This window comes from Arvicola amphibius, chromosome 13, assembly GCF_903992535.2.
Source record: "Arvicola amphibius chromosome 13, mArvAmp1.2, whole genome shotgun sequence".
In the NCBI taxonomy this organism is placed as follows: domain Eukaryota; kingdom Metazoa; phylum Chordata; class Mammalia; order Rodentia; family Cricetidae; genus Arvicola; species Arvicola amphibius.
Genome location: NC_052059.1, coordinates 61,055,148 through 61,071,338, shown reverse-complemented (window position 1 = coordinate 61,071,338; position 16,191 = coordinate 61,055,148). Strand labels below are relative to the sequence as shown.

Sequence of the window (16,191 nt, the reverse complement as noted above, 5' to 3'; positions counted from 1 at the left end):
TTCCCCATAGACCTTATGGCCTGTATTTTTTGTGGCTTGGAGCCTTATTGTGACCTTGCTAGACATACTATAAAAGAAGCTGATTTTGCTGTAACTCTGGCTTTTCCTGAGTAGCTATTCTCTCTAGGGATGTTCAGGAGCACCATGGGACCCATTTCCCCTTTTGTTGTATCTAACCAGGTTGTCATTTTCTTTATACCTCATTTTCTCCCGTTGTACAGTGGGGGTAGGGTGGTAACCAGCTTTCCAAGATGTCATGACATTAACAGCTAACAGCTTCGAAATGTTTTTACAATGCTGAGCCTACAGTGAGTGCCCTGGTTAGTATCTTCTCCCTGCGGCTAGCTTAGACTGCTCAAGAAAGGAAGGAAAGATAAGAACAAGCCACCCTGACAGTTTTTGTAAAGTGCAGCATTGGGGTGGAACTGGCAACAACAGAAATCTCATCTTTGGGCTAGGGACAACTTTACAAGTGCAACCAGGTGGGTCTGGACGGTCCCCTGCGGGCCACAGCTATCGCTTCAGCTCGGTTTTATTAGTCTTCCTTGCCTTTCTACTTCTAACTAAAAACTCTTGGTTTCAGGTTTTATTTTCCTTTTATGAAGTAGAAGTCATGTAAAGTAACTAGCAAGATCTTCGCTGCCTGTTTGGTTTCAGCTTGTGGCCAAGTCAGGCAAGATTTGCAGTGAGTTGGCTCTGAAATTTCTAGCTATGGTAGAGGAAATGTAAGTTTGATTGACTCACAGAAAAGAAAAGGTTGTTTGGTTTTGTTTTTTACCATAGTAGTATTCTAAAGTAAAAACCAGAGCTGTAACATCCAAGATTCTTCAAGCAGCTTTCCATTGAAAAACTAGGGGGCTGTTTGTTGTTAGTTTTTTTTGTTAGAGGAAACATAATACAGTGTGTTTTTAACAAAGTGGTTTTGACTAAGTAGGGGTCCAAATGTGTCTAGTGTGACCCTGGTGATGGAGCACATCTAGCAGAGGGAGAAGGTGCTTTAAACAGGGCAGAAACACTGTGCCAACATCTGGACAAGCAGCCTCCTCTTTGGGACTAGAACAGGACTAACCATTATTCCTCTTAAGTCCTTTACCACTTGAGAAAAAGCCCTTCATCTGCAATGGGCTCTCAGCCGGGACGACTAATGAGCTTCTAAATGAGACTCCAGCGCTCACCTGATAAGACTTTCCGGGGAGAGGTCACTCTTACCTTTGCCGTCCTAATGTAAGGCGTGTATTCTAGGAATCAGTGGGGAATGTCAAGGGCAGTGCCAAAGCAGGGAACAGGTCCAAACATCTAGCCAGTTTTAACGCTAAGTTTATAAAATAGAAGCCTTTTAGAGCCCAATCAGGGTGCATTTATCAGTGCCTGTCCATACGCCACCAATGTCCAGTTAATTTGATTAATACCAGTAGCTGATCCAAATAGTTAGGCTCCCCTCTAAGCAAACTTCTCTGGGCTCACATTGCTTGAATTGACTGTCACATTACCTAAGTAATTGTCGAATCTGTTTCACTTTGTGCGGCATAGACTTGGCCTAATCAAAACAAACGCTGCTGTGCTTTCCTGCCCTACCTCCCCTCACAGAAAGGTTTCCTTCCAAACAGCATCACACAAAGACAAGCCATGCAGCAGGCCATGTGACTGGCTGCTGCTGCTAGTTTGCATTTATATGACTCTTTTTCATGGAAGAGATTAAGGCACTTTATACGACTTATTAGCTAAACAGATTGACAGCCTAATTAGGAAGAGAGAGACAGATTCTGAGTGTCTTTTTGTGGCTGCAGTTCCAAGCCACTCATGTAGAACACTTGGTTGGATAGTTTGGTAACACAGGAGGAAGATGGGAGGTGGTCAGTGAGTGTGTGGTGGGTTTCTCAGCCGCACTGAGAACTTGCCCAGGAAGAATCTAAATAGGTGAGGGCAACTAACAGCCAGGAGTCGTCCTAGAAATCATGTGTACTCACAAAGCAAAGAATGGCAAGGTGGGCATCAGCTCTTAGTGTGCCTACTATCTAGCTCTTGGCACTTAGTGTGTCTAATGTCTTCTTCCTGCCGTCTCCGAGTCCAACCCTGGTCCCTTCATCTCTACCACCTATGTTTTCATTCTCCTTTGACTTTGTCTACCATGCCCAGTCACAACCCAAGCACATACCACTGCCTGGCTCTTTGGCAAGGCTGCTGTATTTCTGAGCAGTTCCTTGATCCCCTGAATGATCCTCAGATGACCGGGGAACCTAGGAGAGTCCTCTTTGGTGGTGCAGGCAGTGTCGTGGTTCCTAGGTGCCTATTAGAAGACTGGGCAGGGTCAGGAGGAGGAAAGGCCTCGGGAATAAGGAATAACACCTCTTTCAAAATACATATGCCCAAGTCTTCTCAGGCCTAAGAAGTTTTAGCTGCCACCTTGGACTTTGTGTGGCTCTGAAGAGGTTTTTGTAGTAGACTCAGCCACTGTGGGCAGACTGGCATTGGGAGTGCGCTGCAATATGGACCCGGCACAAAAGTGATTGTTGAACCACGTAAGTGTGTCTTCTCTTGTCCCATGAGTTTACAGAAACTCTCTGATAGGATATGATTTCTGGGTCTGCAGACACAGCCAGTTTAACTCTTAAAAGGGTCAAGTTTAACTACTCAAAATGTCAAATTCACTTTTAAAAATAACTTAGACTAATTCCTTTTAACGCTGCCAACAGCCAAGGGGAATAGCTGGTGTAGGTGCTTAGTCTATGCTCATCACTGCTGTGAGGACAGTCGTGTCTTCTGTCCCATCCTTAGAACACGCGTGTCTTCCCCACATTCTTCAGAATGCATTAACCCACCGTAGTGCTGTGACCCACTGCACCCTCAGCCCTTCTTATCTTCACACTTTCTCTAATAAAATCAAAGGGACCACATGTCATCGAACATGTTTCAGAGGCAGAAAAGTTGATGAGCAGAAGACTTAAATAATTTAAGTCCAGCCAAAAACCTCAGAACTGGGCGTAGAGCTTGAGATGTGCCTGCCGCTTTAACGGGTGAATCCTCTCACACTGCTAGGCTGTTAATTAGAAACATAATAAGCACGAGCCATGGACATTTTCAGGAGATGAAACAACATTTGGAGCTTCACTGTACCACAAATCTCGCTCCTTGTAGTCATTTGCTACCACAAACAGAAAGAGCAGTGGGGCCAGGGGTTTTTGTAGACCTTGGTATCACTGTGTCTTCCACTATCAACAAATTCATCTTTGGAATGGGGACCAGACTACAAGTTTCACCAAGTAAGTTCTGAAACCATGGAGCAGTTTGAAGGTGCTTTCTGTAAATCCCCAGCCTTACCTGGTGTGTTCAGGCCACCCCGCCTAGCACTGGGCTCTATGGGCACCCCCCCCATACTTCTGACTGCTGTGTCTACAGAAGCACAGGATGTCATTTCTGCCAGATACAACCTTCTGTAAACAAATCCGTTTCATCTGTATAAGAACACAATTCTTCTGGAAATGAGACACTAGAGAGCTGGCTGCCTTAGGATGCCAAGAAAATGATGTATTTCCCATTTACAGTTTTATTTAGAGTATCAGGGAAGAAAGATAAAGTGAGTTCAACTTCTCTAATTTAAAAACAGTTGTGAATTCCACTCCCATGTATGTAGAGAGACCAAGACTGACTTTGGATGGTTAGTCATTTGATTCTGTCATCTGTGTCTGGAATCTATAATGGGCAAGGGAATCAGATGTAATTAAATGAACACATAATCTTCAATAGCCAATATTCTAACATTGTTTTATGTGCTTCGCTCTGGAGTTTTTATCTGGGCTTTATCTCTAATAGGCTCCCCAGAAGGACAGTGAGTGTTTTTGTTAAGGTTTTTGTGTCTGTGTGGATAGCAACTATCGGTTCATCTGGGGCTCTGGGACTAAGCTAATTATAAAGGCAGGTAAGTCTCAGATATATGACAGTAAGAAAGGAGGCACTAGCTGAATAATACATGACGTGTAGCATGCAAATTCTATTTTTAAGAACAATCTAGCCTGCTGCAGACAATGCACTCAGCCCGATGGGGTCTTCACTCCCAGGGAGAGGCAATGTCAGCTACCGACTCCCTTGTTTAATCTCCTTGCTTTCAGAATGAATAATGCTTGACTAGCCTTCTAAAATAGCAGAGCCAAGTGGTTAGGGGATGCCTAATTCCCTCTGGTATGTTTAGAATTCTTTCCCAAAGACAAGCCAGCCCATCCCGCTGGGGAAATAAATTCAAAGAAGAGAGGAAGGTCAAAGACCTGTAGGCAAACAGCAATGTGGCTGCAGCTTTCCTGACATGCTCACCTTGGGCCACTGTCCTATGTGGAGAGTAAATGCCAAAAAGCTCCTGGTCACTTGTTGATTACTCGGGGTTTGGGGCTGTAGCTCAGACCCCACAAAGACATCAACTAAAAGTCGGTGTTAGAAGAATCTGGAGGCTAAAGGGTTCCTGGTTCTTGACTTCTGCCACAGTGGTGCTAAGATAGTCTTGACATGAAAGCACACAACGCTTTTCTGACCCCATCTTCCACGGCCTTTCCTGGGAGTTATTGTAAGGCTCTGCAGGGCTGTGTGAACTATGGGGGTGGTGCCGACAAGCTCATCTTTGGGACCGGCACTCTGCTTTCTGTCAAGCCAAGTACGTGAGTAATGGCCTCTGTGCGGTAGCCCTCGCCCATGGCAAATGGGAAGTTTTGCTGAGGAGGGCCAAGGCTGGCTTTGCTGCCTGCTGTGTCCCCCTTTGTCTGTCACAATATGCTGGACTCGGACCCCCCACTCTACTGAAAGGCAACCTCAGCCAGGGAGGAGGAAATGGTGCTAATTTTCAGATAAACCTTAGGGAGGATGTGAAGTCTATTGTGGGAAAGTCCTCTCCTCCGCTCCCTGCAGAGCCTCTGTTTCTGGGTTTGGCTTTCTAGCCACTGATAGTCGTGATCAGCTTGTGCAGAGCAACCTCTCTGTGGATTTTTTATATCTATAATTCTGTATCCGCTTCCTTAAGCTATACCTTTTTTCTTCTTCCCGTAGAGACTGCAGAGTCATCTTTGATGAGAGGACTGGGATGGAAGGGAGAGTGGGTTAACTCCGTCTTTGAACTGCTACCCGGCTAATGCTGTCTGCATTTGTTCCCTTTCCTCTTTGCCTGGGAGGAGTCCTTTCTCTTTACTCAGGACACCTGTTTCTCCCTGTCTAAAAAGGGGATAATAAAATCCATTCTGAACCTTCCTCAAACCTGATTGAATCCACATCACAGTTACCTGGGGCTGGGATAAAGTCGCTGCCGTCCCTCCAGACTTTAAATGCTGTCAGGGAATCCCTACTTTTAACCTTAAAGAAAGCCAGCGTCCTGCTACTGTCCCTGCCTGGACTGCTCACCTTCTCCCTTCAATAAAATGACATCATGCATATTAGAGCCCAGGCGAAGTACAGTTGAAGATAATCAAGCTCTTGGTACCATTATCCTTTCTTATACAAACATTTTTATGACGGAAAATGGTCACATCTTCCAGTCATTTCAGGCCTGACTCTTCCGAAGGTTGTGAGAGATCATGGATTTTTTACTCCCAACCCTTTCTCACTGAAACCACACGGCAGCCCATGGTGGAATTTCTTTAGGAAATAACTAGATTATTACTTAAGCGTTATTGTGCACTGAGAAGGCTCCAAAATAAGTTGACCAGGAAGGAGGGACAGGACCAGGGAGCCAAGGTCAAGTTTAGAGGTGAGTCCAGAAGGTTCTGTGGCTGCTGAGCGTCCCTGTAGGTTACAGGAATACACCATTTGTGTTTGTTTCCACAGTCAGCTTGTCTGGGCACTTGCTTCCTTAGGCCACATCTTAATTTTTCTTCCAAAACAGACCTGCATATCTGAAGCTGAGCCCATACAGGACACAGAACGGTTAACAAATTGTTTGATTTATCTTGTGTAGGTTTCAGCTCAGAAACACTGGAGCGGAGGAGTCTTAAAAGCTTGTAAGTCTGGCCGTTTTAAAGGAGAAATGGCTGGCTTTATGTAGTAGAACCACTCTTTTTGTTCCTATGGTGAAACGCAATTTCCAGAAACGAAGGAAAACAAAAAAGCATAGCCGAGTCTAACTGCCTACTCTCTGTGATGCCGTGTGTTTGGCTGGGTCTTGCCAAGGGTTTCAGTAAAGACAGGAAATGCTGTGGGAATAACAATAACAGACTCTTCTTTGGAGGTGGGACGCAGCTGATGGTGAAACCCAGTAAGTTATGTTCTGCTTGTATTTGGTCAAACAAGTAAATCCTGTGACTATAGCAGAGATGTAATTTAGTAAGGAAACAACCGTCCTTCTTAAAGTGAATGTTCATTTTAACACAGGAAACATTCATGATGTTGAGAATACAGCAATAATAATAAACAGATGGGAAATGAGGCCAGCCCAAATTGCCTTTAATACACTAGCCCGGCTCTCTTTTCCCAGGCAGATACTGAAACCATGAGAAATTTACAGCCTCAGTATCTCTGAAACTACAGTCTACAATGATTTGTGTGTTTATTATGATTTTGCCCACAGAACTTGTCTTATATTAAAAATGAGCATCTATCTCATTTTCAATGCTAATGATTTTTATAATGTACCTTCTCCTCCCTCATGTCTAACGCGTATTTATTCTTCAAAAGTCTAACAGGAAATCCATGCACTGTCCTGCTTTGGTAAATGCCCACATCTGGTCTCATCATACATATCAAATTCCACTAAAAATGCAGCCTCGTTGTTCAAATCCAGTGGGGCCGAAAAAGCCATTCAGAGAGCAGCAGATTGCTCAGGGTGGTTTTGTAAATATCTGAAAGGGAATTCATCATGGAAAAAGTGACAGGCGTGACAAGATTCTTGTTCAATAATCAATGCCTCCTTGTAGGATAAAAACTTATAAATGTGCCTCATGGGAGGGGTGATGGAGGGCATTCAGGAGCCTGGCACTCCTAGGGGTGCTCCTAGGGTGTCAACTTTCTCCACATTGCTATTTTAGGAGCTAAGACCCACACAAATGTCAGACAATAAATACTAAGAGGCAGGTGTTATAACCTGGCCAGGTTATTAAAGCCCACAACAGGTTATGCCTGTGACTCTAGAATAAGCAACCAAGTGGATTTAAACTAGAGGTAGTTTGTCTTCTAGTGCTTTGCTGAGGGAACAGCTGAGAGGCAGAGAAGGGGCTTTCTGGCTCACGGATCTTGTTTCAGAGCTGACAGTTTAACTATCTCATGTCGATCTCTTTCAATGACTGTGATGAGGTGCATCTGTGGGGTCAGGTGGACGAGGAGGAGAGAGACAATGGAACTTGTTCTCTGAGTGCCAAGCAGGGGTCTTTTCAGAGTTAATGAGCATCTCTTAGTGGTAAGAGAATATTCATGCGCTACATACGTACATTTCCCCAAAACCAAGAATCCCTCTGAATCAAAATGGGTGGTCTCCAGTGACCCCAGCTAGGGAAGGTTATAATGGGCACAACAGATATTTGCTTGACTCAAGGAGAGTGTCCTCGGAGGATGGTGATGTGGCTTGTTCCCAAGCTCATCTCAGTGCTGAGTGAGAGGTGAGAGGTGAGATGCACCCAAGCTGCCGCTTCCTGTCCACATCCTTGTTGAGGCTCTGGAGAGAGGGCTGCCTGCCAGATTCCTTTTGCCTGCAATAACAGAACTGTGTTTGAGATCCTAAAGGAGTTTGTTGAGCTGCTGCTTTTATAAATCACTCTCAGTGTCAAACGTGGTCAATAAACAGCAAAAAACCAGGCAAAATAAAAAGGAGACAGAGAATGACGGCCAAATAGGTAATGGGGACTGCTTATTACAGCCAAAGAGGCAATGTGGGATCTGTTAAGTCCCATGAAGGTGAAATAGCCATTGAGGGATATGTAGCTTTCCCAAAACCTGTCACTAGAAGTTTTCGGTATGGTCCCAATCACAGTGTGACTCAAACGCTTACAAATTGATCTTCGGAAAAGGGACCCGGCTTCATGTTCTCCCTAGTAAGTGCTGTTCCATTCTCTAACGTTCTGACATTCTCTCCCACTGTGCTGAAAGTGTGTTGGGTGTTGTGTGGGAAAGTTTCTTACACTCTGAGACAAAGGGGCAGCCCTCAGGTCCAGGACACTCCTCAGCTCAGCCAAACACCACATCCTCTACCTCTACCGCAGAAGAAAATGCTCCCACTCTTCCAGCTAACACATAGATCTTTTTCATTGTTTACAAGGAGTGAAAGGAAAATCAAGAAACTTTGTCCAGAATCCATTTTCAAGTCTCCCTGCCCCACTCCACCCTACCCCCAATTGTCCCCAGCTGACTGTACATTTGATGTGATTTTTGGCTCTGTTTTGTTTTGCTTTGTTTTATGACTCCCACAATCTCTCACCCATCCTTTAAAAAAGGTCTACTTTCTGTGCTTGCCCTTTGCTGGTGTCCTGGCACTCTGTCCCCGTGCTTCATCATGTCCCTTGTTCCAGGGATGGGCAGGACACAACCTCTCTAAGAGACAACAGAGAGGAAGAGCGGGAGCCTCTTCACTCCACAGCCCTCCCTCAGTCATTTTCTCCTTTCCATGTCTGTGGTCTATTCAGACCCAGCAACGTGCTCATCACAAGGCTGGGACTAGGGATTTCCTTGGGATAGTTTTCTCAGGCTAACAATGGCTTGGACATTCTCAGGGAGCTCAGAAACGCCTTCCTGGATCACAGATCCGTCTATGGAAACTCTATGGTCAGGGTAGACAGGCAAAACCAGACATGTTTTTATTATACTGTCATGTGTAAGGGTTAGAGATAAGGACTCAAAGGGAAAATAACAGTTATGGTTAGATGGGGAGACTTCTGGATGATTCTACTGGGAAAAAATGATTAACAAGAAGAAAGGCCCAAGAAAAACACTGGGCCAGGCACTGGGGGGTGTGGGGTGCATAGAAAGATGGTCACCGTGGGAATCCAGGAAGTGGAGAGCTTGTCTTAGGAAAGGAAGCAAGACTTTCTAATGGTTGAAAGTGCATAGCCAGCTCTAACCTTCATCAGCAATGGCTTCTGCCCTTCAGTGCTCATGGGAACGCTCTGCCCCCATCACAGGTCTGTTAGGGATTGGAGATGTAGCTCAGGAGTGCATATAGCATACATGAAGTCCTCTGTTCAAGCATGGGAGAGAGGTGGTGTCTGTTAGGAGCTAAGCCACTAGGGTTAAGCAGGAAGACGCAGCAGTCAAACTACTATAAATCAAACTACAGCCAGAGAGCCATGGGCAAGCACGGGCTGGACCCACCCTGTACTGTGTCTCTTAGTCTCCCTTCCCTGACCACACACCCCAAGGGAGCTCCTTCCCCTGGCCCCAGGAGTCCAAAGCCTTGGAGAGAACCTGAGACCCTGTAACCTGGAGAAGTACAGAAAGGGTTCTCTGGGGCTAAGGGGTGACTTTTAAATCCATTGTGGATGTCTATTTAATTTTTAATTAGTGAGAAATTTTAGTTTTTCTGTGTAATACATACAATGTTCTTATTGTAAGCAATCCCAAGTAAGGATAAAGACAACATTGCCCCTGACCCTTCCCTTCAATGTCACTCTCTTCCCTGCGCTCCATGTGTGGAGTTTGATTCCCTCAGCATCTGTGGAGTTTTCACAAAGAAAGGAAAATCTGCGTCTGCCAGGCACTGGGAGGAACCAGCTCACTCTTGGGAAAGGCACCAAACTCACTCACACCGAGTAAATCCCTCTTGCTAGCTAATTATTTTCTGAAAGAAGCCCACCCTCCATCAGCAGAGGCTGTCAAAACACAGGTGGTGTTTTCGTTGCTTGGTTTGTGTTGTGTGGTTTGGGGTAGCAGTCGGGAAAACAAGGTTATCAATGAGCATGTTCCCTGAGGCATTGTGCTTGGGCTTTTAATATCCACATAGTCTCTCCCTGAGAAAATACGTGAACCACCAGGAGGGGGAAGGTGCAGGGAAAGTAAGGAGGTGGGGAAGCAAGAACTTGGTGAAAACAGACAAAAGGCCTGTGGGAGTAACAAGACTCAGCCCCAAGAGATAGGCCATAGCCACTCTGTGAATCTCCCAGGAGGAGTTCTCTCTAAGAGTCTTTCTTTCAAGGAAAATTATGGCAAATAGGACGGAGCCAGGAAGTGGCTGGTTATCAGTATTCCTCCCGCGCTCTAACCTAATTACAGGGAGATTGTTTTGGCCATGGGCAGTCATTTCAGGTTTTGTTTTCCTGCCTGCCTCCCCCACCTCCACCTGTCTTCTTAGAGGCTCCAGTCAAGGTTATTGCAAAAGCACAGAGCACTGTGTAACACCAATACAGGCAGATTAACCTTTGGGGACGGGACCATGCTCACGGTGAAGCTGAGTAAGTTGCCTTCTTCTTAGTCTGGGCCTTTAGGGGAAATCAATCAAATCATTAGCTTAAAAAATACTTTAATCTTATGCATCTGCTTGGGCTCTTTATTAATATTCTTTCCTCAGGCCAAAAAAGAGCTGCTTCTCTCCCCTGCTTTAAAATGAGGTGGGAGTGGGGAGGGTCAGGGAATAAAGATATAAACAGTATTTAAGCCACTGAGGACATTAGGAGGGAGCTCTAGGGAATCCAGTACCCCACCACTTTGACTAGACTTTCTAGCAGGCTCCCTGGGCCTGTGGGATGCACTTTGGTTCTGTCTAATGGTCAAGAGCAGAAAAGTCTTCAGGCTTCTCTCTGTAATCAGTTCCAAAATCTAGCAACCCTCGCTGCCTGAAAGTACTTTCTCACATTTAATTCTGATCTCTGCTACAATTTAAATAACTGAAAAGAACCAGGCAGACTTTGTACATCTGGATTAAGAAAAATAAATATCTTTCTTGGAACATGATGCTCAGCACTGAGTCCCATCCTGCGATTTCTGTGAAATGCCCTTTTGCCCTCCTAGACATTTTAAGTTACCGCAATGATGGGCTGAGCAATACAGCATGAACTCTAGAGACAAAATATCTGAATTCAAATTCGTGTTCTACTCCTTAACCAGCTGAGTAATCTGGGGTAAGTTTCAGCTTTTCCATCCATAATGTGAAGATAAAAATACATCTACCCTGATGAATTATTGTGACGATCAAATGAAATAATACAGTTCACATATTTAGCATAGTGCCCAGAACACGGGGAGCCATCATTAAGCCTCAGCCATTAATAATAATGACATACGTCATCTCTGATGCAGGGTAGAGCTTTTGCTTCACCCTTTGGGCTCTCCTGTCAGGGCTCTGTCACGCATCAGGAGCAGAGATGGAATAGAAGGGAGGGTGGAGAGTGTCAGCTTGTTCTGTAAAATTCTTCACCTGGGATTTGACACTGAAAATAGAAAGAACCCTGACTCATTTCAATAATAATAAAAGAAAACATTGCAGTGTCAGAAGCAGGGGCAGAGACAGGGGCAAGGTTTCTGCAGAGCTGCACAGCCAGGCTCTTGGGGCCACCCACCAACTTGACCCCAGCACAACACAACTCCCTCCAAGATACCTGGAGCCTCTTTCCCAAAAGGGGCTTCCATATAACTAAAAAACAGGGGAGACTTTAGAGGAAAGATAACCTGTCTCAGATTGCCCTGCTCTTCTGGGCTGTGATGCTCATTAGAAATCTGGTTCCTGAAACTCCTTTGCCTCTGACTAAGCTCTCAAGCCTGGAGAGAGAAGCTCAGCCAAGTCCACGGATGTGAATAAGGACCATTTATTTCAGGGGAAAGCTGTGACCATTTATTTCAGGGTCAGGTGGGCACTGTCCCATCTCTAAGTCTGGGAAAGGACGGCTTAGACAAGACTGAGGAGCTTCGCTCTCCAGCCTGGCCAGGACACAGAGCATAAGATGCAGCTGATACTGCAAGAAGGGAGCACATTAGTGGTAAAACCTTCTTAATAGGTTTCTGAACAGTGGAAATGAGCTGTCAGGAGTCATAGCCAGAGCGCTTTCTCCAGAGGATTTTTGAAAGGAGATAGACACCTCCTATCAGGGGTGTGTGAAGTGCAGTTCTGCCTCCAGGCGTTTGGAGGAATGAGAGAATCTTTTTAAGCTTTCTGTAGCCTCCAGAGCAGAGAGACTCTGTGAAAATACAGGACTGATTAATGCAGAGTTCCAGCCTTCGGGATGCGTACATGGCTTACTGGGCTAAGTCTTAGAACCATTGCTTGCTTCTTCCCAAACTCCCTTTGTTCTCAGGACTCAACAGACAAAAGGGACGGCTTTTGTGTTCTAAAGCCAGAGCTGCAGGTTTCAGGTCCTGAGTCTCTTGTGGTGTGGAGATGCCCTGGGGGCACAGGGAGGAAGCACTAGTGAGTTTTTGCTGAGCACAGAAGCACTGTGCAAATAACTATGGCGGGCGACTGACCTTGGGTCTTGGCACCAGATTATCTGTGTATCCCCGTAAGTACGCCTGAGTGACAAGACACAATGAGTACAGTGCTGGTGTGGGGGTCAGCTGGAGGGACCTGAGGCCAGAGGTCCACTGTGATCTCGGGGGGGGGGGGGGGAATGAGGGGCTGAAGGACAAGCCCATGAGGACAGAGGAGGAGAGTTTGCTCATTGGAGGTTTGGGGAATTCATGCTGTGGCTCACCCTGGAGGATTTGCAGTGGGGGTTCCCTTCTCTGGGTGCTTTGTGAGGGAGAAACCTGAGCTGGGTTTTGATGCTGAGACAAGCACTGTGTAGAAGGACAGGGACAAGGCTGCTTGTGACGTCAAGTAAGCAGCAAATAATTTGAATTATGCACTGAGTAAATTTATCTCCAAAAGGACAATCTACTTCCCAGGGTCAAAGGGATTCCTTGAATCAAAAGTATGTGGGCGGACAGACAAAGGCCCTGTATCTTCTCACCTTCTTCATCCTTGGAGGAGGCAAGGGTGGTAGGGGAAGAATAGCACAAGGACTTCATAAGAACCTAGTTCTGGGGTTTGTCCACGCTGCCACACTTCCAGTGAACAAACTGTCTCATGGCAGAGTCTTGCTCAGCAGTAAACTCCAGCATAGTTATTCCTGCTTAGTACATTTAAAAACTGAGACAAAGAGTTCAGTGATTGGCATTGCTCCAACAAGGACAGAACAGGCATTGAGACAGGCTTGCCACTGGACTCCAGAACCCAAACCCCAGGCTCTTTCAAAGAGTTGAGACGGGCAGTGGCTGCACCTCAGTGGCACTGAGGAAGGGGGTTTGGGGTCAAATAAGCTCTGAGAAGCAAGGGCTTCCATCATCGCAGAATCTTGAAGTCAGGCAGGCTTTATGAACCCCATGGTGCCTCTCTCTGGCTGTACTGCACAGAGAGTATGCCTCAAAGTCTTGAAAGCCGAGAAATTAAAAGAGAAGAGGAAAATGTCTCTCGCGTCATGCAGCCCCCTCATTTTGGAGCAAGACTGTTTCCCCATGAGCCGTTTGTCTTCATTTAGCAGCTGTCTTCTCTGGGGAAGCCATTTTGTAGAAGTGTTTGTCACAGTATGACAACTACCAGTTTGGGGAAATCGCAGTTTGGAACGGGAACCCAGGTTATGGTTACCCCAGGTAAGCCCAGTTGCATGGAGCCTTGGCGTCCCTTCTTCTTAACCTTTGTGTAACGCTCATTTCCACGTAAGCCTTTGAGAAACATGTTGGGAAGGAAGCCATTTCCCCCAAACAATATCCAGAGCCATTAAGCAATAATGAGACAGCATTTTTGGCATTAAATAGAAACATTTTTGGATAAATAAGACTCCACACTGTTGTCTATCAGACTCCTGCATGTGAACGCTCTTATTCTCCCTCAAAAGAAGTTACAGTAAGAAGCGCAGCCATGATTCCTGCTGTAGCGTGGGAGCAATAGGTTATGGATTTGGGGGCGGAGGATTAGAAATGTGTTAAGGCAGATTGGACATGTTTTTGACAGGGTATGTAACACAGTGTGAATTATAACCAGGCAGGAAAGCTTATCTTTGGACTGGGAACCAAGTTATCTATCAAGCCCAGTAAGTATAAAATTATATCCTTGGATTAAGCAATGTCTATGGATTAAGGGCTGATTTTGACTCAATTATACACTATATAAAGAACGTCTACTGAGGGAGAATGAGTGTCAAAGAGGAGGCCAGAGTCTCCCTGCTTCGGATCTGGCAGCTCAGTGTGAAATGAGCCATGGATGAATCACTCTGGGAGTTGCTCCCAGAATATATACGTCGGGACTAAGGATACATGACTGATTGCCATGGGCTTTGGCTAGGATCATAGCCCCTGGATTTGTGCAGTAATCAGTGACAAGATTTCTAATTCCTTAATGAGCTCTCTAGGGCTCTATTCACTTTGAGGTTACGTCCCTGTTTAGAATGAACCTTTTGTAAATAATTATCGCTGACCAAAGTTAGAGATGAGTCTCTGTCAAAGTCTAAAAAGTTACATTAGAAAAAAAATGTATCCTTGAGTCCTGAAGGACACTCCCCATGCCTGGAACATTAGGAAAAATGTCCATATGACATAGACTCGCTGAGCAGACTCTGAGACCACCCTTTCAGACTCTCACCATTTATAGGAAAACTGAGCCCACTGATCATCCTGAGACAGCCGTTCTCTGGCTGAACAGCTAGACCTTAAGTCTGGGTCCGGAATTCTGAGAAATTCCCAGGACTCATCTAACAGAAGGCCTCCTGCACCAACCCTGTGTCAGGTCCATGCTAATCCAGGGATCCAGGAAGATCCAGAACTAATATGATAATGGCCTCACAGAACCTCTGCTAGACATGGGTTCCCTTGTTTTCTCCCATCGATCCAATGCATACCGCAACCTCTTCTGGGAATGGTCCTAGTCTGCTAGTCTTACTACCTTAGGAAAGTAACTGTGGAAGTTTTCAAGACCATTAGCAGATAAAAATCAACACAGATATCGGTGTAATGATCTATCCTGTCCCTTTAAGAGACATGCCCCTATAAAAATGCCTAAAACTGAAATTTAAAAAGTCAATTTTTCTTGTAATTTGATCTTAACGAAATTATTTCATTATGAAAGTGGAGCCAAGTTAACTTGATGTCAGCTCCAGGTCCACCGCAATCAGATTCTACAAACTTGGGCTGAGGATGAGAATTAGGGCAGTTTTCTTGAAGCATATCTTCTTGGTGCCCTCAGTGGAGATTTTCTCTGTTCTAACATTGTGAGTTTCTTTAAATGGGAAAATCTGCATGCTGCTTTGACATCTAAAATCAGAGAGCATTTACTGTATAGAGTTTAGAAACACATATTTGATACTCAGAACTCTGTGGTGAAAAAAGGAAATGAAAGATTCCCCTAAAGGGATCTAATTCCTATGGAATTTCTAATTCCATAGTTAGAAAGACAAAGGAGAACTCATTTAGAGTTTGTAGATTAGTGATTTGGTTACCCCAGACCAGCATAGATTGAAGGATGCAGGCCCTTCTTTGAAGGAACTCTGCACTGTACTCTAACCTCTCTGTTGAGGTTTTTGTGTTTGGGTAAACCACAGTGCAATCTCTGGTGGCTGGCAACTCACCTTTGGATCTGGAACCCAGCTGACGGTTATACCTGGTAGGCCACTACAGTTAATTCTCATTTACACCAACTAATTAGGAAACAAATGTGTTTAAGTTATTTTGAGAGTCTGGGGTTGAGAATAAGAAAGAGCCACCAGCAACGTATACTGGGAAGGGTAAAATAGAAGAGAGTCGGTCACCAAAGACCACATAGAGAAAGAGAAGCTTGACCAGGATTCCACAGAAGGGAGTGGCACAGAAGCCGGCTGTCCCAGGAGCCTTGCTGAACCAGGCCTGCAGCCCCACAGGGGAGCTCCCACCCTCACTGTGGTCCCACTGGAACCAAACCAAATGCTACAAGACAGCTTTACCCAGAACTATTTAAGTCTTAACAACTTCACCCAGTTAGGCAACTACATTTCTAGCTTAGAAATTCCAGCTTATGCCACACAAGTCCTTAAACACACTGGTGCCTGCTTAAGATATTTAAATGCATCCCCGTTTTCTATAGTTCTCGGGTGCCCTACCGGCAAAGCATTCCTGCAGCACACTGCTTATCACTTTTACAAGTCAGAGCAAGCAAGGCCCTGGCCCTCAAAGCTACATAAGTCCTGTAATTACTTGGCTTAGGCTGAAGTCACCTCTACTTTATTTCTCATAACTGTTTTCATTTGTTGAGATCTGTTTAAATTCAGACAGTGTGGGTGTGCAACTCTTGGCACTGGGGGT

At 45.3% G+C, this 16,191-nt stretch overlaps 1 gene segment (V, D, J or C); it reads left to right on the top strand.

Moving 5' to 3' along the window:
• The window catches only part of LOC119800474, a 600,210-nt gene that overhangs the window by 556,265 nt on the left and 27,754 nt on the right, over positions 1-16,191 (top strand). Inside the window, 1 exon segment of the C gene segment in view lies at positions 4,600-4,639. Within this exon segment, the coding sequence occupies positions 4,600-4,639 (40 nt within the window).